General features: G+C 41.1%; 1 protein-coding gene across 1 annotated transcript; it reads right to left on the bottom strand.

Moving 5' to 3' along the window:
- Window positions 1–6,803: 6,803 nt before the first annotated feature.
- tmem218 (transmembrane protein 218) lies at window positions 6,804–14,516 on the bottom strand. The gene is made up of 3 exons (XM_038988974.1): window positions 13,918–14,516; window positions 13,132–13,234; window positions 6,804–7,920 (listed from the first exon to the last, which is right to left on the bottom strand). The coding sequence occupies exons 1-3, from the start codon at window positions 14,025–14,027 to the stop codon at window positions 7,786–7,788; spliced, it is 348 nt and encodes a 115-aa protein (XP_038844902.1). The 5' UTR covers window positions 14,028–14,516; the 3' UTR covers window positions 6,804–7,785.
- Window positions 14,517–24,068: the final 9,552 nt, after the last annotated feature.

The raw sequence follows: 24,068 nt of genomic DNA on the forward strand, positions 1-24,068 counted from the left end.
CCTGCTCTTTCCATGGCATAGACTGACCAGGTGAATCCAGATGAAAGCTATGATCCGTTATTGATGTCGCCTGTTAAATCTACTTCAAATCAGTGTAGATGAAGGGGAGGAGACAGGTTAAAGAAGGATTTTTAAGCCATGAGACATGGATTGTGTATGTGTGCCTTCAGAGGGTGAATGGGCAAGACAAAATATTGAAGTGCCTTTGAACAGGGTATGGTGGTAGATGCCAGACACACTGGTTTGAGTGTATCAAGAACTGCAACGTTTCTGGGTTTTCACACTCAACAGTTTCCATGTGTATCAAGAATGGTCCACCACCCAAAGGACATCCAGCCAACCTGACACAACTGTGGGAAGCATTGGCATCAACATGGGCCAGCATTCCTTTGGAACGCTTTCGACACCTTGTAGAGTCCATGAGGTTCTGAGAGCAAGAGTGGGTGCACCTGAATATTATGAAGGTGTTTCTAATGTTTTGTACACTCAGTGTAATACAGCCAAAAATGTGGAATGGTCGTCTTTTTTTGTTGAAAACAATTTGTAGCAGCAGTTCTGTCAACACTGCATGGAAAGACAGGAAATGAGGAGGCTCCCATGCTTCTAAACAATACATGGAAATGACTTAATCTTATTTTTCATGAACTGGTGACATTCTACAGTTCTTGCAATCATATCTCATGGTTAATCATGGTAGAATTTAATCTAAAAATAAGAAGTTGCAGAGCAAAAAAATGAGAAATGCTAAGAATTGTTTTGTAGATAGAAGCAATCACAATAACATCTGCTAATGTCAATAGCCTTTTTCAACTGATTTAAATGACTTATGGAGAGGTTTGACTTGCTCTAGCCTACAGATGCATGCAGAGTAGGCCTTAAGAATAACAGATGCATTCTGATGTTTTCTTTTAGCGTTTAGAGTTTTAATTGAGACATTTTAATTGAACTAAAATGGATACATCTCTCTTTTACACCCTGCTACAAAGACACTCAGATGTCATCACCTAGTGATCCATTACAGCAGAAACAAGGAGGCCCGGCTAGAGCATAGCCGTGAGGAGAAAAGAAAAACGACTTTAGGAGCTAATAGTTACTTATCCCAATTACCCCAAATCTTGTAAAAACAGGGCTCCCGGAGGGAGATGGTGAGAAGAGAAAGGGAGAACTACCAATGGTAGTCCATTCCCTCCAAACAAACACATAAATAAAGTGTTGTTTAGTGAACCGGCAATTGTTTCGGTCTAAAAAGGCCCAGTCGAGGTGACGGAAGCTTATATTGATCCAACAACTCGGGTTAGATGGCCCCGGCCAGCTTCCAGACATTTTCAAAAGGTTTAGAGAGGCTGAAGAAGGATGGCTCGCTCTAAACACATGGCATGGAAATGATGTTGGGTTAAATATGTGCTGAAGGATGGCTTTAATGAATTTACCCAGTAGGTATTTTATAAACATGAAGAAGTTCTAAGTCAACTGTTTGAGCCACAATTGTTCCTAAAGACAAGTTGAAAGAAGAATGCCATGGAACAAACCTATTGGCTGCAGTTAATGAGGTCTTCAACAATTTTGATGCCAATACAGGAACAAGAGTACACTCGGATGAATCTGACCCAAGTCTACTTATACTGGTTTTCTATCAATCGTCCAATACATTTTCTTTTGTGTTTTCCATCTTCAAGATGTCACGCATTGGTCCACACACTGGGACACATAATGAGTGCAATGTTTCTCATAACAGCTTGGGGCAGGCATAGCCGTCTCACTCTACAAAGAAATCATACACTTCATATGCAAATGACAAGCTTGCATAATTCATATAGAACTGATAATTTATGTATTTAACTTTTCATAAGTAGTTAATTGGATACAAAATATGTATGGGACCAACATTCTTTAGACTTTGATTGCTAACTTGGTGATGTCATTCTGTACTATTTTTTGATACGCCGACAGTCGATCAGATATACATTACCTAATCAGTAATGCATTATCAATAAGACGCCTAATTGCAGGAAAGCATTCTTAATTCATGATTTAGCCTAACTCCACAACTTCTATACTGCAATGAACTGCACCTAAGATGGATATAGTGGAACATGGAGAACCGTCTGGGCTAATAGCATTAGCACTCCACAACACTATTGAGCTCATCAATCCTTCTTTACTATGGTACAGGTTTCCCTCAAAAGACATTTGAGTAAGGTCAGGGGGGAAGGAAGGGTGGTGCTTACCTTTTCTCCGGTGTGGCCTGTCCCTATGAGGCCGATGCTGCTGATGCTCCAATCGATGACGGACATGCTCCTTGACCTGTATCTTTGACCCCTCGGCCAATCCCAGCTCAGGTAGACATGTGCATTGGCATTGAAGTGACCCTTCCGCCCAGGTATAGATCCAGGTCGCCCAGAGCAGACACATTCCAACCTGCATCTTCTAGCCTCTGCGTCTTCCCTATCTGGATGACAGCTCTACGTCAAAGCTCCGTGCCTAGCGCACAATCTCTGCCCCTGGTAGAGCCCCAACAGGCACATCTCAGTTAGTCTCTCCCCAGACAACTCTTAGACCTCCCTGCGTTAAATTATTTGGAGATTGTTATAAAGAATGTTTTTTCTTTATATTCCTTGCACCCTGGCTTTTGTGCTCTCCTTCCTTCTCTCCCTCCCTCTTTCTTTTTTTTGCCTCTCTCCTTGCTCTCTCACTTCTCTTTCTCTGTGCCTCTTTTTTCTTTGGGGGGGGGGGGTAAAATATGTTGGGGGGGAAAACAATGATTGAAAAACAAGTTCAGGCCCCATACTGGGAGAGGAGCGCAGAGAAGGGGACCAAGGGGTCCTGTCTCCTCCAACAGCATATGTGTCATTCGTTCTGCACGGAGCAGAGGGACAGAAAACAAGGCCTGGAGGGGGAGGAGAAAGGGAAGAGAGTTTGGGGCAGGGGGAGGATACAGAGAAGCCTGTTTTACCAAAGCTAGGTCAGTTCCATTAATCAAGTGTCTACCAGCTGACTGATCAAGTCCAGCACAATACCACTTTCTCCACTCCGCAACATCAAAGGGATTGGATATGCATCACGCCTCCCCACCCATTGGTTTGTGTTCTGAGATAATTTTTTCAAGGGAGACTGACTAAAGTAGGCAGGCGGTATCTGTTACTGTGTGCCCCCCTTTTCTGCCCATAGCGCTTTAGACCAAGGATTGGACAGGGAGTGTTTCTGACCCTCTCCGAAAACTCTAAATGCATCAATGCAAGAAAGGGTAAGCCTTTGTTGGAGGATATTCATGCTTTTCCAACAAGGAATATTACAATATGCCATGAAAAGCCAAATGCAAGATGGAACAAAACTAGACATCAAGGCCGGTGCATTCTCATTTGTTGAGGTGTAGATAATTCATTTTCACTGGTGACAATTTCAATTTTCGGAGCTCACGTATCAATTATCTGGCCAGAAGAACGCCAGTTCCCTTTGATAAGAAGGGAAAGGGAAAAAAAGGGCCACAAAGGGTTATTTTTTTCACTCGCGGTCTTCCTTTAACGAGGCAACTCAAATACCCATTGCCCACCCCCCACTAGTGCAACTAGCAAGGCAAATTTGTAGCCGCCTGCTCGCACAGTAGGAGCCCTCGTACATCATCTTAGATCAGCGATCACAATCAGACAACAGTTTTTTACAACGACCTTGTCGAAACGTTCTGGTCCGATGTTTCAACAATCACTATCCAGTCCAGCTGGTTGGAGACTAGAGGACTTGGGGGAACAGAGGTAACAGAGGTACCATGCTGGGCTAACACATCAGACCTGATCATGGGTTTTATCCCAACAACCTCTTGACAACTTTCTCTTTGTGCTCAGCAACCGCTAATGGACAATGACAGACTTGACGTTGATGTACTAAAAGTCACTATAGGGCAGGGAGATGCATACAGCAGAGGGAAAACTTCTGCTGTATGCATCTATTCAGCAGTGAGCAGTACACATTACGATACATAGCTAACCAAACTGTAAACCTCATAAAACCACCCTGATTTTCATATCTGATTGGCTACATCATCTTTCCAATGTGAATTCAGCTCCGAAGTCTAATTATTGAGTTCAATGAGCTATCACTATTCCATTTCAGGAACATGTCTGTGCCAAGTCAATAGTACAAACACCTCTTGCATCGTTAACCCTTTCTTCAACACTTCATTGAGCTATTCCATTGAAAATCACTCTGAATCCAATTGATACAAAGAGCAAGACCAACAGGTGTGTCCTGTCCTCCCTGTGTATGAACTGACCAGACCACCAAACACACACAGATCTTTCCTTTGGACCACAGTGACCATCTACCACAGACAACCCATCTCTCACGCCGTCATTACGACCACAGTCTTTTTAAAGCCTGACACCGTAACCCCTTCCCCGGGAGGTGGCCCATGTTCGGACACCTCTCCCCACAATCACAGAGGGATCCCCGAAGAGCCACGCTTTGCCCCGTGATGGGCCGTCGGGTCTGAGCTGACAGGAGGCCATTGGAGAGCACTCTGACCTCTAAATTGGGCCTTCATCTTCACCCAGGGAGGAGGTAATCCCCTCCTGAGAGAGGGCTAAGAGGAAAGAGGCGACGCCGGCTCCTGGGACTCTGGATTTGTCCTAGAGTGTGTGGGGCACTGACAGCACCCTCTGGCCTCGCACAAAGGGCGTAATGGAGCGAGACCGGGGCGGCAGTGAGAAAATCCACAGTCCTCTGCCCCAAAAATACATCGGCAGTTGCCAGGGCAACACTGCACCAAGCAAATTTCTACCCCCCAAAACAACTAATTTCCCAGCTATGGTGAAGCAGCCAGCCAAGCCAGGGTAGTGAGGGGACTCACTGGAGGTTTGGATGTTCCCAGTTCCACTCGTTGGACAGGGAGCCTTAATCAAATTCAGGCTTTGAGGGATTTAGAAGCAGCTCACCCATTTTTGGTGGGCTTTTCCCCTGTATAAGCCCTCAACAAAAAATGTATAGTTTTGAAACCTATAACAAATTGGGAACGGAGGCCTGCTGAAAACTTGCCAGCCGAGTGGATCAAAGATCCATCGTCAATACCGGCAGTGCTAAACCATTGGCTCTTGTCTCCTGTCAAAAAGCATGGAAGGGATGCTCTAACCATGGGTCAGGGTGTTGGAGCACTGATAGAGGATCTTCAGGGTTAGCTTGAATGAGAGGGGAAAGGCTTGATGACACTGGCCATATTACACCAGGAACGGAGGATGAAGGATAGGGTGCGGGGGGCAAGGCAGGAGTTCTGCTTCAATGCATCTCAAAACAGGCTCTAGTGAGGAGGAGCACACTCCCCTTCCCCTCCTTTTCCCCCTCCCCTGCTTCAAAACCAAGCACCACTCCCACATCCTAGGCTTTGCACACCTCTTTGCCCCCACATCTCTCTCTCCCTCTCTTTTTCTCTCTCTCCAGTCCCCCCACCCATCTCTTTGTATGTCCAGCTGGCTGCTCCACAAAGGCTCTGGATCGAGGTTCCAAAAGAGCTTCAAACCCCCAGACGCTTTGTTCTGCCCATTTTCCCACTCCCTAGAGAGGGAGTTTGGTAACAAAAATGATAATAAAAAAAGGGATAAAGCAAAAGAAAGAGTGAGAAAGAGTTGGATCGGCTGGAGCAAAGAACTTTGGGCGTGCGTCTTGCGCAGGCCCTAAACTGTCAGATTTGGAGCCTGAGGCAGCTGAAAGATGTGGTAATCGGTGGCATCTGCTGCATGGCGACTGTTGTTGCAGGAAAAACATTTCAAAAAAAGTACATTTCAACGACAACCCCCACATATTTGCAAAGTAATTAGTCTCTGATAAAATTTCAATGCATAGGCCACATTCGTTTTCTCCACCTCCCAGGTAAATCCTTTCCAACAAGTGTCACTACGCTTCAAAACATTCTACCACTCTATGGCGAAGATCATGTTTCATGGTAATCACATGCTCTATTACAGGCAAGGAGCCCCCCCCCCCCCACCCCACCTATACCCCTTGTGTTGAATGATCTCAGATCCATCCCATGCCAGGCTGCACCACCCATTTCCAAGACTGTGTGAGAGGGACCTGTGGTGGTGGATGGGCCTGACCGTGTATTAAAGGCCAGTGTGTGGAGATGTGGGCTGGAACTAATAGGATTGGTTTTGATTCATTAGATTCTCTTTCATCATCCTGGTTGGAATTTCACTGCACGTCCCGTCGGGCTTTGTACTTTAAATAGGGGGCTGCAAGGAGCCAAGAGAGGGGCTGAGCAGTGGAAATTGAGCCCCTAGATTGCAAAAAGCATCATACTCTGTGGAATCATTGGTGATACTATCATAACCACGCCACTGTGCAACAGAATGGTATGATTAGAGATAAATGATTGATGACATAAAGGAGAGCAGACATCCATCTTATAGGTTACTTACTATCCTCTAAGGGGCAAAAGGAAACCTGTTTGTTTCATGGTACTATGTTACCAATAATGTACCCCTGCTGTACCCCTACTGCTTGTGACTGGATTCCTTTTAGAATAGATTTTCTTTTTGTGATGTCTTTCACGATACTTCTACAGGCCTGGCCTCCCAGTATCACATTTTTTGCCGTCTGAGTAATATAGGGAAACTTGATATACCGTATGATTACAGTTTGTTGTCCTGGAGATTACATCTCATTTTAGGATTAGTGAAGATGCGTGTGAACGCTACACAATGCACACTTCTGATGAGCATTTATGCAATTTTATCTGAGAGTTGAAATTACAAAATAACTTAAAAACAATAGCGCCCATTGTTCAAGGAAAGAAATGCTGCATTAAGTTTTTTGTGGGACAACAGCAAAACCAGAATTTGTGCTTTCCCACTTAGTTTTATTGTTTGGGGGTATGAGACCGAGAAAGACGGCATCAGTCAGTTGAAAAATTTACATTTCAATGTAGTCGAGTGCAGATCCAATCTATCTGGTTTAAATGCCGGCAAATGTGACAGAACACAAGATGCATCTGGAGTTAATGAACACAATCACTCCATTTAACTATGTGAGAGGGCTACTACTTCACATCATAGTATGTCACAGCATTGCTACTGACAGTTCTCTCTTCATTCAATTTACTTGACTGACTTGAGAGGCTTCATGAATCAGACAGCTATGAGAAGTGTAATCAAAGAAGATATCTTAATTAACCAAACTCACTCAAAAAGCCACCTGGCTGCATCTGAACGTAGACAAACAGCGCTCTGCATATTCTTAACAGGGCCTGCTACAGCATTTTGATGCTGGATGATTTTGCTAGAAGGAATTCGTTTTCAGTAGGCGGGATAACCAACAATGAAATGTTTAATGAAGTTGTCTTATAAAATATTTGTATTGTAAAAAAAAAAAAAAATACAAGTTCAGTAAAAAAAAGGGAATGTCAAAAATATACATACAGTTAAATTACAGCTATCAGTCTTATCCTCTGAACTTTAGAGGCCCAAGAGATAAATCCATTCCATTAATGCAACTGCTACCCCACCACTACAATTCAAACTAATAGCTATCCATATACAAAACATCAAAACATATAATCTATGTTAGGGTGAGATACCAGGCAACATTTTAGCCTATCTTTAATGATGGTTGGCCCAAAACAAACACAACAGTTGACCACAGAGAAAACATTGGCCCTGCCTGTGTTTTGGTTCAGGTGCCAACCTGTCCGGTGCTCCATTTAACTAGGGCCCCTCTTAGTTGGCCTTTTCTCATCTCCAGTGCTGCACATACGGCCCTGGCCACCAGTCTAACGGGTCAACTTGGCCTGGCCGCTCCGCTCTAATGGGTTCTCAAGGGCTTGGCATAGACGGCTTCCAGGAAATGCAGTGGCAGCAGGCCAAACAGAGCAACCAGGAAGCCCACACTGGCCACTGACAACAGGACGTATCGGCCGATGAAGAAAGTGTCTACGATCTGCGGGAGTAGAGAGATAGGGTTGTTATGTTCATACAGTTATCAGTTCATTGGTTGACCAAATATACTGAACAAAAATATAAAACGCAACATGCAACAATTTCAAAGATTTTACTGAGTTACAGTTCATATAAGGAAATCAATCAATTGAAATAAATAAATGAGACCCTAAACTATGGATTTCACGACTGGGCAGGGGCACAGCCATGGGTGGGCCTGGGAGGGCATAGGCCCACCCACTTGGGAGCCAGGCCGACCCACTGGGGAGCCAGGCCCAACCAATCAGAATGAGTTATTCACTACAAAAGGGCTTTATTACAGACAAAGCCAAACTAACAGTACTCTTCTCATATTATGAGCCCCCCCCTCAACACTTTACATGTTGCCTTTATATTTTGGTTCAGTGTAGATCCAAGTCCAAATGGATGATGAATGAGTTAGTTAGGATAGATGATGGTCTGTGTATATCCGATAAATGTGTAACTTGTGTTTTAATTATCCTAATTCCTCTTTCTTCCAACAGATGTCACAAGTGAGCCACTGTAATCAGTGCTGGAGGGAAATGGGAAGGAAAGGCAGGCTTCTCTCCTCACACTTACTTCACTAGAAGCCAAATGTTTATAAGTCAAATGTTAACATGGACTTTGGTAAATGTATTACAGTGTCTGACTTGACTTAGTAGATCATGACCCATGTTGCTCTATAAATGCACACGTTTCAGGCAGTTACTATATTGTACTCAAGCAAACATGGCCTCATTCAATAAATGGACATGATAGGGCAAGAGACTTGTTAATAATGATGTGAGTAATAACAGGCCTTATTTTAAAAGATAATGATCACTCTCAATGTATACAATATGATCACGTGTTGCATCATCCACGTGAAATGGCTCATAAAACTAAACACTTTGGTAAGTTGAAACAATCGCAAAAATACAAATGATTCAAATCACACAAAAAAAAGATTGAATGCATTATAACCAACCTTCCTCAAAGAGACACTAACTAGGCTTAATATGATTCATTTAATATAATACATGATTCACTAAATCACAGAAGAGTCAATAGTACTGTGTTCCATCATCTTGGTCAATACAATTCCCAGCCAGTGTGTTAACTGGCGGTCCCTATGACTTAGATACAAGGTTACACTTGGACAGTTGTTGGTTTTACTGCGTTGCCTGTTGGAACAAAACAGAAGGACCTGGGGGAGGAGTGGAAGAGATGACTAACCAAGAGACCCAACTCCCTGAAGACCTGCTCCACCGTACAGATGCCAAATATTACGAGGCGGCAACAACCTACTGCTGACTAAAGATAGGATACTGGGGCCTTGGTGGGAGCTTCGGGGCAGGGGTGGAGGGGCATTGTCTCTGGCGGATGCAGTGTTCTCTCATTTAACGCATCTCATTTTCTAATTTGCCAATTAGCCAGCAAGCGGAGCCCAGAGCTGGGGCCCATGTTTTATTAATGTGGCATCGAGCCGTTCGGTACGGAGGCCCTGTCTGGGGCCGGCCTAATTGGCGCTGTGATATTTTGTTTTTGTTTAACAGCAAGAGGTTAGCCGTTTCTTACACACACACAGACACATGCATACACAGTCACACATTATCGTGGTCGGTCACACACACACTCTCTTAGTAACACACACACAGTAGCTAGTTATTCAGAGGTAAGTCACATGTAATTTAATAGGATCTCTGTGGTAAGGAATAACTGGTTGAGCCTCTTCTATAAGACCACCTTCTAAAAGCAAATTGCATGTGTAATAGGTCTACCCTTGTGTGTTTCAATAGGCTTAGGCTACATCATACCGAACTGTATGGTTTTTGATGTAATGATAGTTTAGTACACCAGTTGTAGACTATTGACACAACTAATTACAATGTGCAATCAGCCGAATTAAAACTATTTTAGCTACGCTTGTTTATTTTTATTTGAATATGGCCTAGAAATTATGCACCCCACCGGTCATCTTTTAAATCAATAAAAATATGTTTTTGTTTTACACATTCCTAAGATTTGAAACTCATTTAAAAGTCAATTAATATTTCACTACATAAACCCAAATACATTAACACTTTTCTGTGGAAAAATAGATTTTTAAAGTATCATGACAGAACAGCAAATAGTGAATTTATTCACATAAAAAACAGAATGCATAATGAATGCATCGTGGAAAATAGATTGCCTGAATCATCGGGTCTGCGTGTCAGCTGATCTTGCACATTGGCCTAAACTAACAGGAAAACAGGCACAGAACCATGTTGCGGCCCAAATGGCACCCTATTACCTATATAGTGCAGTACTTTTGACCAGAGCCTTATCAAAAGTAGTCCACTAAATAGGGAATAGGGTGTCATTTGAGACTAGGTTGCAAATTTCAATAAATTCCCTGGTATTTCCGAAATCCCGGTTGGAGGTGTTCTGGAATGGTGAGGGAATAAGCAGGAAATCCGGAGTCATCCAACCAGGGTTTCTGGAAAACCAGGGAATTTATGGAAAGTTCCCGTAATTTGGCAACCCTATGAGACACAGCCCATGCCTCTTTGTACTTCTGGTTTTCCCATGCACAGACAGCGCAGCAGGAAAGGCAAGCGCTGTAGTCTGTCTGTGCTGCGCTGCCTTTGGGGAAAGATAAACCAGACCAGGTCTTTATGACAAACACACCGCCACATGTTCTGACTGCAGCTCTGCAGCCAGGGCCAACAGGCCACTCTGCTAGGCCTACATAATGTACATGGGCCAGAAAACAAAACAAAAGCCACCATGACAAAAAAAAATGGGTTGCAGTTTACTTGTTTGGGACAAATCCCTCTGTGTTGTTCAGGGGAATCATTTGATGAGCGCAATACGCTATTCATATTCCATAGATGGGTTAGCTAATAATGACACGAATATTATGCGCATGATTCAATGGGGCAGTTGTCTGTAGCTGTGCTCGAATACTCATACTAACCATACTATTTGTGACGTGAATTGAGTATATAGTATGCTTATTGGTCATAGTATGGATATAGTTAGTATACCAAAAGTTACCGGATGAGGTACAAAATTCGCCAAAATATGAAGTATACACACAAAGGACACTATTTCCGTACCTTAATGCAATTCTTCAGGAAATGTGCGTGGCTTCACATTGTTTTCAGATTTGAAGAAAATGGTGGAAAATATGCAGCCGAAGTACAACGAGAGCAGATACAAACGAATTGCATTAACTAATTATAACAAATGTTAAGAAAATGTTGAGCAATGTAATAAAGTAATGACTTTTCAAATAAGTTACATTACATGTTGGCTGACAATTTGTTAGCTACTCTGTCCTTACGACCCACATAGCATATCATTACAGCAGTAAGTACCTGTATGTTCGTTGGCTACTTATACATCAAACTTGCCAGTATTCTAACTATAGGCTATCTAACTACCCAACGTTTATTGACTTGATTATTCCCGTCCTTCTTTGCTTAACTAACTGGTATAGTCGTTGTGCGTTCTCAATGGACATTCGGGTGCTTTCGTAAATTCGCTCTGGCTATCTACTCCGATGTCAGAGCACTCTTGTCTGAGTGTATTAGAGCCCAGAATAATGAATTTACGAGCGCTCAACACCCGTTGAATACGGCCAGTGTCAGTAAACGTTGGCAAAAAAGCATATTTAAATTGTTGCCAGCAGCACAGTTAGTCACCAACGCTTTGGAAAAAATAAAAACAGCCTACCCAGCTCTGCTAGGGCAAGTAAAATGATCAGTGTGGTCTCATTTGTGTCTGGAAGTAGCTAGCAAGCTAGCCAACGTTAGCTTGGGTCCTTGACTGCTGTTGTAAATTCAGAATGCTCAAATCAACTCTACCTCTCGGCCCAAACGTCCAGTGTGCGCCCCGAGAGTGAAACACTCTGAATTTACAAAACGGACAATCTGACAACGCTCTGAATTTACGAGCGCACTCCACATTGAACACACCCAAAGTTGTAAAATGTCTAACTAGTAATTTGTTATGCTAACTAGTTAGCAAGAGGTTGTATAGCAACAGCATCAACTTGTTGTCTTGAAGAGTAAGCTAATTTGCGTTGACTCTAGTGTTCTATTTGCACATGTGCATTTACGGGGCACCACCAACAACAACAACAAAAATAGCCCAGCATCACACAGTTCTTCTCCCTAAATTCTCTTTCAAGCTCTCGTTAGCCCTACAGAAATAGATGCCTATAAAAATGTATCCAGCTGATGGGATACACACGCAACATTCCTTGCAAAATGACAACAGTTTTATCACAAATTCAAAATGGACTGATATGTGTTCCAACAAGCTGCAGTTTTGGAACGATTGTGTCCCGTCTATTTTCGCTTTGGCTAATTTGTGAACCGCTAGTGCCGTTTAGAATTGTTTAGCCTAAACTATAACCCCACTAAACATAGACAAGTTCCAAAAATGAAACTACGCAAAAATATTAGTTTGATAAACACAAAGAGCAGATTTATCAGAATCATTAAGCCTAGACCTATTCAAACAGATGTCGTGATTGTACTTCATCACCACGTAGTGTTCAATGTGAAATTGTTCATCCATTTAGAAAACTCCAAAGAACAGGCAGAATAAACTAAATCGAACATCGGAATATCAAAAATACAGATTTTGTTTTGTAACCCTGAAAAAAATGTGTCTTTCAACTCGCCTAATAGAGCCCCGTTTCAAATGATCACTGAGAATAACTGTTCCAGACGTGAGATGCTCATCACTTCGCAGTGGCAACTTTTTTCATTTGGAAAAATATTATATTTTATTCTGTTATATCACATCTTTTTTACTATAAAATAGGTGTCTAGACTGTGATAAGTGCTCGGGAAATAAGAGTGTCTTGTCTGCTAAATTAATTAGGATTTGTTATCTATAATGGTTATAACAAATTAGCCATTGGCGCGCACTGTTGGCATAGGCCTATAGATAAATACACACATATTTCTTTCCAGTGCGGGCCTTGTGTTCTAAAAAATATATGTTTTTTTTCAGTCGAGTACTCAAGTAAAAATCTGAAATGCCCATCCCTAGTTGAGTATCAATATTAGAAAACACATGACACCAGTGGCTCCCACTTCTACAGAGAACCTTTGACACCCAAGAGCCTTCTGCAGCTGGCTGCCTCTACGCTGGAGTACACTTGCGCGTGCGTGTGTGTGCATTACAATTGTATTACAGTTATATTACTTACCTCGATGTCTTTGAATGGTGACGGAGTCTCTGAGCTGCGGGGGAAGAACACCAGGATAAGAGTGGCAATGAAGGCCAGCAGGAAGACAGGGATGACGCCTAGCCTGTTAAAAAAAAATACAAATATCATTAATATCATATGGGGTCAAATTGTATTCTTCAAATATTTCGACTGATAATCACTTTTGATTGTGTGTTCTTTAGGACTAATGCAAATTAGGCCACGGTCATTGCAACCAACATCAATCAGCCCAATCAAATATGTATAACCAGTAAACTAACCCCGTTTTACACGTTTTAGTGAATCAATTCATTTTCTCAGAGTAAAATCTTGACATAACCATTTCAGTAGCAGTCAGAAACATGTGACCTAGCCAGTAACAGTGCAAATGGCAGGCTGGTCTAAAGTCGAATGACAGTAGACAGTAAACGGCCCTGGGCTAGCCTAAGTGCAATAGCCATACACCTGTATAAAACATGTAGGGCCTAACTATTTGATATAATCTCTGAAATACATTATAATCCCTCTGAAATACATGATAATGTACAGTATAGTCCACAAAAGTGTAGGCCAGGGATTTGATGTGGAACAGACAGTGCAGCATACACCTATGATCCTGTGATTTCACCTCTTGGCATGGCGGTTGTAGAAGCAGGCTATTCGGGGCAATGCAAATGTACAGTGTGGTATCATGTCTGCACAAGATAATGTGTAAAAACTGTGTTTAGGTAGCCTATTTAGCTAGGCCTGCATGTGTGTATGTATTCACAACTACCGGTAACTTACTTAGCTGGTCCAGTAGCTCTCAAAAGGATCATCCCGAGCACGAGAGCCACAATCCAGATAAGAGCAATGAGGAAAACCCCAGTGCCCACGCCCATTACCGTGCCAGCCATTCTTCACCAAAGGGTTAACCTAGCTAGCTGCTCACAGTCATCTTGAGGAGATTCAAGTGAGCTAGTTAGCTGCTCACAGTCACGTCTTGAGGAGATTCAAGTGAGCTAGCTAACTAACGTGCGTTAGCTAGTGCTGTTGTTCAGCTCAAGCAAAGCTATTTGCGTTAAATTGAGTTTCTGCAAAACAAGTTGCACCCTAGAATGCGAAATGCATCGTTTAGAACTCTAGACGTCGCATTTTGCACCCGCTGATGACAGTAAAATTAGCTACCTAGCTAGCTAAATAGCTAGCTCGTACACTCAACACAACATCCAGGCCTGTGAGCGCGTGCTGATTCAATAACTTGCTTTCCAAATAACTCAAAGTTTGAGACCGCTCGTGATAACCCACAACACCAAAAAATGGATTTCTGAACGGAAACAGAACTTGCACGAAATCACTTCTGTACTATCACCTGCGTGCAAACTGTATAACAACTACAAGCTGGATCCATTGGTTGCAAATAAACTTCAATTTCATAGGATAGACCATAAGCAGCCTTACAAAGTGGTTGTTACTAATACCGAATAGAGTGCTGGGAAGTGTAGTGTATTCCAAGAAGAAGCAGCGTCTGAAATTGTGTACGCTCTCTTGTTTGCCATAAACAACAAACAATGATGCTTTAACTTTGAATGTTTAACCACAATAAATCCAACTAACGTGATGATGATTTTATCAGTGGGCAACTAGATGATTTTATCAATGGGCAACTAGAATGCTTTTCAGACGTTTTCCCAGTCACTGATCTTACAACTAATAAGTCCTTTAAAAAAAAATATTTTACCGTTATTTAACTAGGCAAGTCAGTTAAAACACATTCTTATTTACAATGACGGCCTAGATAGGTATCCTGCTAAGCATTAAAAATGTAACGGGTACTTTTGGGTGCCAGGGAAAATGTATGGAGTAAAAAGTACATTATTTTCTTTAGGAATGTAGTGAAGTAAAAGTAAACGTTAACTTTATATAAATAATAAAGTAAAGTACAGATACCCCCCAAAAACGACTTAAGTAAGTATGTTTACTTAAGTACTTTACACCACTGCATCATTGGGAAGTGACAGAATGTATCCATCCTCATACTGGATAACTGGAATGTCTGCTAATGTTTCCAATGAATGTAGCATATCAGTTGCTTGTCTGACGGTAATTTTTAATATGAGCCGACAGGGGGCCGGCAGACTCCACGATTTGAATAGATGCGCATTGCTGGGGTTTGTGTGGTAATACTGGAGGGAGAGTAGTGGAGGTGATGGGAGGAGGGATACGAGGAGCCGGTGGGGTGGTGTGTGGGGGGGTGGGAGGGGTCTTACATGGCAGACGTCACAGTTTGTGCAAGGGAGTATAGGCTGTGTTGTCAGCCTAGTGTCAGTCTGATGAAGATTGGCATTCAGGTAAGCTGTCATTCATTTTCAATGTCAGAGCATGGAGCAGGCTAACACTCCAGCGTCTTTTTTCCCCCCTCGCCCTCATTACAAAAGGCAGCACATTATTCATACAGACAGGGCCATGCTAGGGAGAGAGAGCGGGAGAGAGATAGAGCAAGATAGACAGGGAGAGAGGGGAGGAGGGAGAACGTGTGTGAAAGGGAGGGAGGAGAGGAAAAGAAAGAAACAGAGAAGAGAGATACATTTTTGTACTGGATGGGAAGACTGGATGTTTTTTTCTTGATGCAGCGTATGGATTAATAAAATATGTTGGTTATGTTTCTGATAATGGCATTTAGAGCACGTTTTGCGAGGTGTTTGCGAGGTGTTTGTAAGGGATATGGAGAATAGAACAATGTTTTGGTTGGAGAAAATAATCGAAGGACTGCACAAGACAATTTTAGACACTGCGCACGTGAACGCGCTTTCCACGCGTGACAATGTATCATGCTTATTGAATAATGATTTATTAATAAGTTATTATGCATTTATATATTTGTTTGTTTAATTAATTAATTGTATTTGCAAATATGTTTTGACTGACATAGCCTATATGATAGGCCTTTTTCATGTATATGGATTTGTATATTCTTCATTGATTTTGCAGTATATTCTTCATTGATTTTGCACCTGGATGATTGTCTTGAAATTGCATTGTATCCGGTCTTATCCTTCTCATAAGCGTTTTGTTATTGATGGGCTATAGGTAGAACTAATGTGTCCTCTTGTTTAAGGCAAACAAACGCTTTGCTGTCAGACTACGTTAGGTAAAGTAAGTAATAGTCTACGACTAACTTTAGGTTATACTGTGCTGTTTTGCACCACTTACAGGCTATCCAAAATCCACTGTAAATAACTGCTAATGTATGTGAAAGAAATATAAGTGTATGAAAGGATGTCAACAAAATGGTTTATGTGTGTCAAATGGGCTACATTAAAATTATATTTCAGTGAAGACCATTGGGGTACATTATTTTGCGTTTATGGCACACATGGTGGTTAAGCTTTATCCTACTGGGCACAGACATCACTTCAATGTCTATTCCACGTTGTTTCAACATAATTTCATTGAAATGAAGTGGAAGCAACGTTGATTAAACCAGTGTGTGCCCAGTGGGATGCTAGTCAGTCTTTGTAGCCTAATCATTCGTAATTGGTCTAAAATACAAATGCCATAGTTAAGCAGGTAGACTGGTAATGATTTGTCAGTCAAATCTTGTAATAGCCTGAGCATGGCAAAACGTTTTTAAAGGTCCAGTGCAATAAAAAAAATGTTTTTCCGTGTTTTCTATACCCGTGTTTTCTATATATGTTTCCACACTATGAGGTTGGAATAGTACTGTGCCCTTTTAATGTAAGAGCTGTTTGAAAAGATGGCCTGAAATTTCAGCCTGTTTTGGTGGGACGGAATTTTGGCCTGCCTGGTGACATCAGCATGCTGTAAAGTTAATAGACCAATAAGAAAGAGAGTTGCAAACCTCTCTGCCAATAACAGCAAGTTTTCAGTTTTCCCCTCCCAAATCAGACAACTTCCAGACAGTCTTAGCAAAATTCTTGCTCGAGAAATTGCTCTTTGCTAAGAAGCTATTTTTGTTTCTTTTTTACTATTTTAATTGAAAACAATCACAGTAAGGTACTTCATTGTTACCGAGAACATTTTTGATATTGAGATAAAAACGACTGCATTGGACCTTTTAGATTTTATCTGATTAGATTTGATTATACTTTAAAAAATGAATTGTCCTATAAGTGTTTTGGTTTGCATTAATCTGAAATTGCATAATATAATATACTGTAATATACATGTCATTGCCCTTGTCAGCATGTAATCCATGTCTATCAAAAATAGATTCAGTTTGGCACTTTATTATTTCTATCTTTTTAAATAGGGATACAGAGGGTGATTTGTCTAAAGTGAATGGCTTGTGGCTGTCAGCATCACAGTGACTCCAATGTTTGTTTTTCAATCCTGAGGCATACCATGCAAGACCTCTCCAGACTGAACATTGGCTCTCTTTGTGTGGCACGATTCATTGCCACAGTCGCTACTTTCTATTTTAGATGACTTGTTTATTCCAGAATTGGGCTTTTTGTGGGCTAGGCCACAAAGGCTATTTGACAAGAACACACTCAAAGTTTTTCCACATAATTTGGAACTCACTTCAGTCATGTATCCTATATTTATTGCCATGTAGACTATAAAGAGTTAAGCTTTTTTCTCTTTCCCTCATGAAATTTCAATGTATAAAAAGGCATAGGGATTTCTGATTCACTATCATGTAATGCCATATTAATGAGTTCAATATGTATCCATTTGCAATGTTTGGACATCTATTATTATTTTATTTAGTCAAAGTAGTTGAGGCATTCTTTTCGTAAAACCCTGCATCTGATATCAACAATTTGTTTTGTTTTGTCTTTTTTTCAGAGTTTGGTTTACAGGTACAAAAAATACAATCAACAAAATGTATACAAAGATAACCCCAACCCATCCCCCCCTCAGTCGCCATCCACCCGCCGTATCCTCCCTCCCACCCCTTTGCATCCAACCCAGCAGCCCCCCCCCCCCCCCACACCTGAAGAAAGCATACCTCCCGCCCCTTCCCATCCCATCCTGCAACTGATGTTGCCATCAGTCCCCCTCCCAACTATCCATCAACTGAGCCTCCCCCCAATCCCCACCCCCACCCCCCCAGAACGATTACATTTTATTCATGTAAATATAAACAAAACTGATATATACATATTCAATGTATTACCACAAAGTGATGATATAAACTCAATTTGAAGGAACTTATTCCATACAACCTTTCAAATTCTGATTAGAAAAATCTGAATCTGCATCTTATTTTTTAAGTGGTGTTAGAAATTAATTAATGTACATGCCAAGTAATTGTAGACATGGCACATATAATATATGTGCTGTAAAGATAACTGCCAAAATAATGGAAACACTTGAGTAAATAAGGGATACAAAGTATATTTTAAGCAGGTGCTTCCACACAGGTGTGATTCCTGAGTTAATGAAGCAATTAACATCCCATCGTGCTTAGGGTCATGTATAAAAATGCTGGGCAGGCCATTATTTTGGCTACCATGGGTATGCCACCATAGGAGGACAATGCCCCCATCCACAGGGCATGACTGGCAACTGAATGGTTTGATGAGCATGATGTAAACCATATGCCATTGAGATCAGTGACCAGATCTCAACCCAATTTAACACTTATGGGAGATTCTGGAGACAGCGTTTACCACCACCGTCAACAAAACACCAAATTATGGAATTTCTCATGGAAGAAAGGTGTTGCATCCCTCCAATAGAGTTACAGACACATTGAAGCTGTTCACACACACACAATTTAGATGCTCCAAAGCCCTGCTGGGATCCTAATTGATGATTTGTGTCATGGGACAAGCAGCCCAGGGGCAAAACTGCAGATACCGAACACCCATACATTATTTGCATATTCCCATTCCCCAGTTTATGGGTAAATTACATTATTAGGTGCGATGCTGTGCTCTCCTGCAGCTTTTAGAGGATAATCACCAATAAAGTGATTCAGTTGCACTAAATGAATGAAATAAACAGAGCAAGAACAGCATCTGTTATTAACCAATTTGTGCATTTATGTATGGCCATAAAGCGTTTGAGAAAATTGAAGCGATATGCAAATGGCTGCTCTTTCCTTGCCGTAGCGCCTAATACCACCTCCTTCATATTGCCAAAGTAACAAATACATAATTTTCTCTGTGAATATCATCAATGTATTTCAGGTCTCGTTCTAATAGTCCCAGGGCCGGCTCTACTCTTTTGGGGGCCCTAAGCGAGATTTGGTTGGGGCACCCCCATCCCGCGGCAAAATACGTTAGTGTTTTAAAGCAAGTTTTCTGCAATTCTACACATTTTGCCATAGGGTGGAGAGAAAACATTGCAATTTTATAACACATTTCATGCAATTCTACTCTTTTTCCCATTGGTCAGAGAGAGCAAATTTGCAGTTTTACAGAAAATAACCTGCAATTCTACCCTATCTGCCATAGGATAGAGAGAATGTTTTGCAGATTTAAATAACATTTCCTGCAATTCTACACATTTTGTAATGACTTATGCCATGTTAATATGATATATGAGTGAGAATGACTAACAAAATCAGGGCCCCCGAATGGGGGCCCTGGAGGTCTGGGCCCCCATTCGGCCATGATAACTACAAGTTTAGATAGCTGGCAAGACTAACTACCAATCAAAAAAAATGTTAGCTAACATCGATAATTGAGTGACTGTCTGTGACTGACATAACAAGAGAAAAACCGCTGATGCACAACCAAATTCTGAAAAATTGCACCTGGTGTATTCTACTATTTTTATTCTCAATAGTAAGTTGAAACCCGACTGAGTCCCCCCCCCCCCTATTTTGATCACACCGCTTATGTCGCTTATGCCTGGAACCGGCCCTGAAAAGGTCCATTTCATCTTCTTGTTAGCAGTCAGATGAAGAGATAGAAAGAGAGAAACCCTAAAGTATGCATGTTGTTTGGAATAATTCATGAGGCCTTAGTCTGCTGGGTAGGTACAGTATATCCCTTTGGAGCGCACTAAGGTCTTGTTCTATCCCTGGGAACAAGTTGGGCCTTTTTCTCTGCAGCACAGGCCTCAAAAGTGAAGCACACCAGCACACCTCGAGCAGTTGGGATGCATGTTGTGGCCCCTACATCAGAGGCCCTCACCGGCCAGGCACTAAGCCTGCTTGATCCCTATTGCTCTCCTGAGGAATGACGAGGCCTGCTTTAGCTGTCCGATGGCTCAGTGTAAGGAGGACCCTGCATGCTTTTATACTTTACCCCTCGCCTCATTCTCCCACTACTGCAGCATGGGCATCGCTCTTACTCGAAGTCCGTCACCGGGGACAGACACGGAGAGGAAACGGATTTGCTTGATTTATGCTCCGAGAGGAGCGATGGGCGTATTTAACGATCCGCAATATTGTTTGTGTCATGTGCTATTGGTTGATATTTTGCTGCAACTTGCTCAGTCTGCAGAAGGACAGAAAATAGACATTGTCATGAAAAGGTATTAGAACTCTCCAAGATGTTTTCGAGGATGTTTCCAATGCCACTACTGCTGAATAGTAACCAGCAGATTTTGTTCCTATGACTTTAACTACATGCTTTCCAAAATCAACAGATCACCAAATACTAGGCCAGATCTATATGGTTCTATAGAGGTTGTCCAGACAACCCTCATGGTTGGAGATCTGTATAACTATAAAACAGCACAGCATAATATAACATTGAACAAAGGTTTTAGTCATTTGCTAATGATTTTAGCATCAGCACTTTGATTTTATTGCCCTTTTTTAGAATGATGAAGTAGCAACAGGGAGACATTCTGGAAACTAAACAAAACTCACAAAACAGAATGCTGATGTTTTAATTGTGTTTAGCTGAAGCGAAGGTAATTATAGTTTGGTAGATTACAGTCAATGTTATATTATACAATTCAAAACAAAGTTAATTTCAAGTAAATGTAAACATCTTTACAATATTATTGTTATTATTGTTGTTATTATTATTATTATTATTCAAAACAAAAATCAACATTGTATTTAGACTGCAATGATTATTATTATTCAAGGATCAAAAGTTAAATAAATTAGCAGCAGCTTATTATTTATTCTGTGTTTAAAGACAGGACTGCAAACTTGAAACTTATTTGATTCTTATTTCTGGTGGAATGCAGATAATCCTAACAGATGAATACAGCCTTACAGAGAGAAATATGAAGTCTGCCACTAAATCCAGAAAGTATTTTATTCTAGTAACAGCTGAGCAGGGTGAGGTAAAACCACTATGGCTGCTGCATATTTGTGTTCTCCGTTCTCAAAAAATACATAAATGTATGGGCAAAAATGGTAAACCTAAAGTTGCTTAAAAATCTTATACCCTTAGTGGGAGACTCTTGGAAAGTAGGTTCAAACTGCAGCTAGAGCAACCATTCATATTCCCTCAATTAGTTTTGGGGTGTGAAGTGTCATTGTCGAGTTTGCTGGAAATTTCGACCAGTTGTGTTACAAAACGTTGGCTGAGACGCAGACAACATGGAGAGAGTTTCTCCATAGTGGTTGTAGCCACGTGCCAAAATAGGGAGTTTCTTCTGAAATTGTCTTGATGGAATCCGGTTTGTCCATTGCCTCATGTTGATGATTGGCACCATACAGTAGTAGACTGTACTTGGAAAAACAGTATAAAGCTCCATTGAATGGATGCAATCGCTTAAGTGCTATTTTGTCCTAAAAAGTGCCATCTTTCACAGTTTACTGGAATGACATCACTCATTCCTTTCTGCCATTTCTAGTTCCTGTGTATTTCTCAAAACATTGTTCTACAGGATATCATTGGTTTGGAGGACAACATTTTCCCTCTGTACCCCCACCTCCTAGCTTTTTAACATTAGTCGATATTTAAGTTTCCTTTCCTGCAAATCTATTTGTGCACCTTGTTTTTGTTCTCCCTACGGGGTCCATAGAGGTTTCTTATCAAAAGCCAGATGCAACGTCTGACATAGGAAATCAAGGACGTTTTTCTCATGGGCTTTGTTATAGCAGAAGCACTGCATCAATGGACTGAAAGCATTGCTTAAACGGTGACATCAGAATCATTTATTGTAATGAGTTTTAGTGGTAATACCACAAATGATTTCCTCAATGTGTCCAACCCCTTACTGTAAAAGCGCAATGATTTTATATGAACGTCGACTACTGGAAGTGCATTTCTCCCTGGTAATGTTATGTCTTATGTTTTACTAGACTTTGACTCTCCAAAATACTTTAAGGAGTACCATTTTATCACTTTAATATAATGCATTAAGGCATTTTGGCCGCAGGGAGACTGTAAAGCTTCCAGCTTCTCTCAGCTTTGACATAGGTGATTTAGGGGTTCTAGGCAAACACATATAGGCCCCTCTATAGCTACCTCTTCTAGAATTTGAGCCAATGATTCCATGGTTTTGTGCATTGTGCAAGCTGAACTCGTTGACTCAGTCTATTTTAGGGATGGAAGTGAGCTATTCTCGAAATCCAGCTTGTCAATATATACAGTGCCTCGTGAAAGTACACCCCTTGCACAGCTATCACATTTTGCTGCCTTAAAATTTAATCTAAAAAGGATTCATTTAGATTTTTTCCCAACAGATCAACACAGCCTGCTTCACATTTTCAAAGTGAAAGAAAAAGTATAGAACATTTTCGAAATTAATAATGATAAAATACGAAGCTGTTTTGATTGTGTATGTCTTCACACCCCAAAGTTAATACTTGGTGGAAGCCCCATTGGCAGCAATTACAGCTGTACATTTTTTTGAGTAAGATTCTACCAACTCTGCACAACTCTCAGGGAAACATACTGTATGTCCAGCTCATAAAATGTTGTTATGGGCAGTAATGTTCAACTCAAGCAGATTTAAAGTTAGTATTGGGACTGGACCCATGGGAACACTCAACACCTCTTGGAAAGCCATTCTGGTGTGTCTTTGGCATTACAATGTGTTATTGTTGTACTGAAAAATATAACTATATCCCAGGGTTAGGTATTCAGAAGACTGAGGCAGGTTTTCATCTAACATCTAACTCAGTCCCGGTTTGAATATTGCTGTCCATCAATGATTCCCAACCAAATTTAATGATCTTCAGCACTTTTGACAAAAACAATGGATATACAGTGCCTTCTCAAAGTCTTCACCCCCCTTGTCTTTTTCCACATTTTGATGTGTTGCAGCCTGAATTTAAAATGGAATAAATTGAGATTTGGGTCAATGGCCTAAACCCAATAGTCCATCACGTCAAAGTGGAATTATGTTTTTAAATTCTTTTTTACAAATTAATTTAAGATGAAAAGCTGAAATATCTTGAGTCAATAAGTAGTCAACCCCTTTGTTATGGCAAGCCTAAATAATTTCAGGAGTAAAAGATTGGATTAACAAGACACATAATCAGTTGCATGGACTGTGTTGCATGGACTGTGTTCAGTAATAGGGTTTAACATGATTTTTGAATGACTAGCTCATCTCTGTACCCCACACATACAATTATCTGTAATGCCCCTGAACCGAGCAGTGAATTTCAAACGCAGATTCAACCACAAAGACTAGGTACTGTAGGCTTTCCAATGCCTCGCAAAGAAGGGCACCTATTGGTAGATGGGTAAAAAAAAAGCAGACATTGAATATCCCTTTGAGCATGGTGAAGTTATTAATTACACTTTGGATGGTGTATCAATTCACCCAGTCACTACAAAGATACAGGCGTCCTTCCTAACTCAGTTGCCGGAGAGGAAGGAAACATTTCAGGGATTTCACCATGAGGCCAATGGTGACTTTAAAACAGTTACAGAGTGTAATGGCTGTGATAGGAGAAAACTGACGATGGGATCAACAAAATGGATCAACAACATTGTAGTTACTCCACAATACTAACCTAATTGACAGAGTACAGAATACAAATATTCCAAAACATTCATCCTGTTTGCAAATCCAATACAACTGTGACAATAGTGCTAGTACAAACTTGCACATGCACA

Source organism: Salvelinus namaycush, chromosome 3 (genome assembly GCF_016432855.1).
Source record: "Salvelinus namaycush isolate Seneca chromosome 3, SaNama_1.0, whole genome shotgun sequence".
Classification (NCBI taxonomy): Eukaryota; Metazoa; Chordata; class Actinopteri; order Salmoniformes; family Salmonidae; genus Salvelinus; species Salvelinus namaycush.

Bases quoted from the DNA above. Each gene is read 5' to 3' on its own strand.
- tmem218 (XM_038988974.1), bottom strand. From the start codon at position 14,027: ATGGCTGGCACGGTAATGGGCGTGGGCACTGGGGTTTTCCTCATTGCT. The intron at 13,235-13,917 runs GTAAGTTACCGG...TTTTTTTAACAG, and splicing joins AGAGCTACTGGACCAGCTAA to GCTAGGCGTCATCCCTGTCT. The intron at 7,921-13,131 runs GTAAGTAATATA...CTACTCCCGCAG, and splicing joins CACCATTCAAAGACATCGAG to ATCGTAGACACTTTCTTCAT.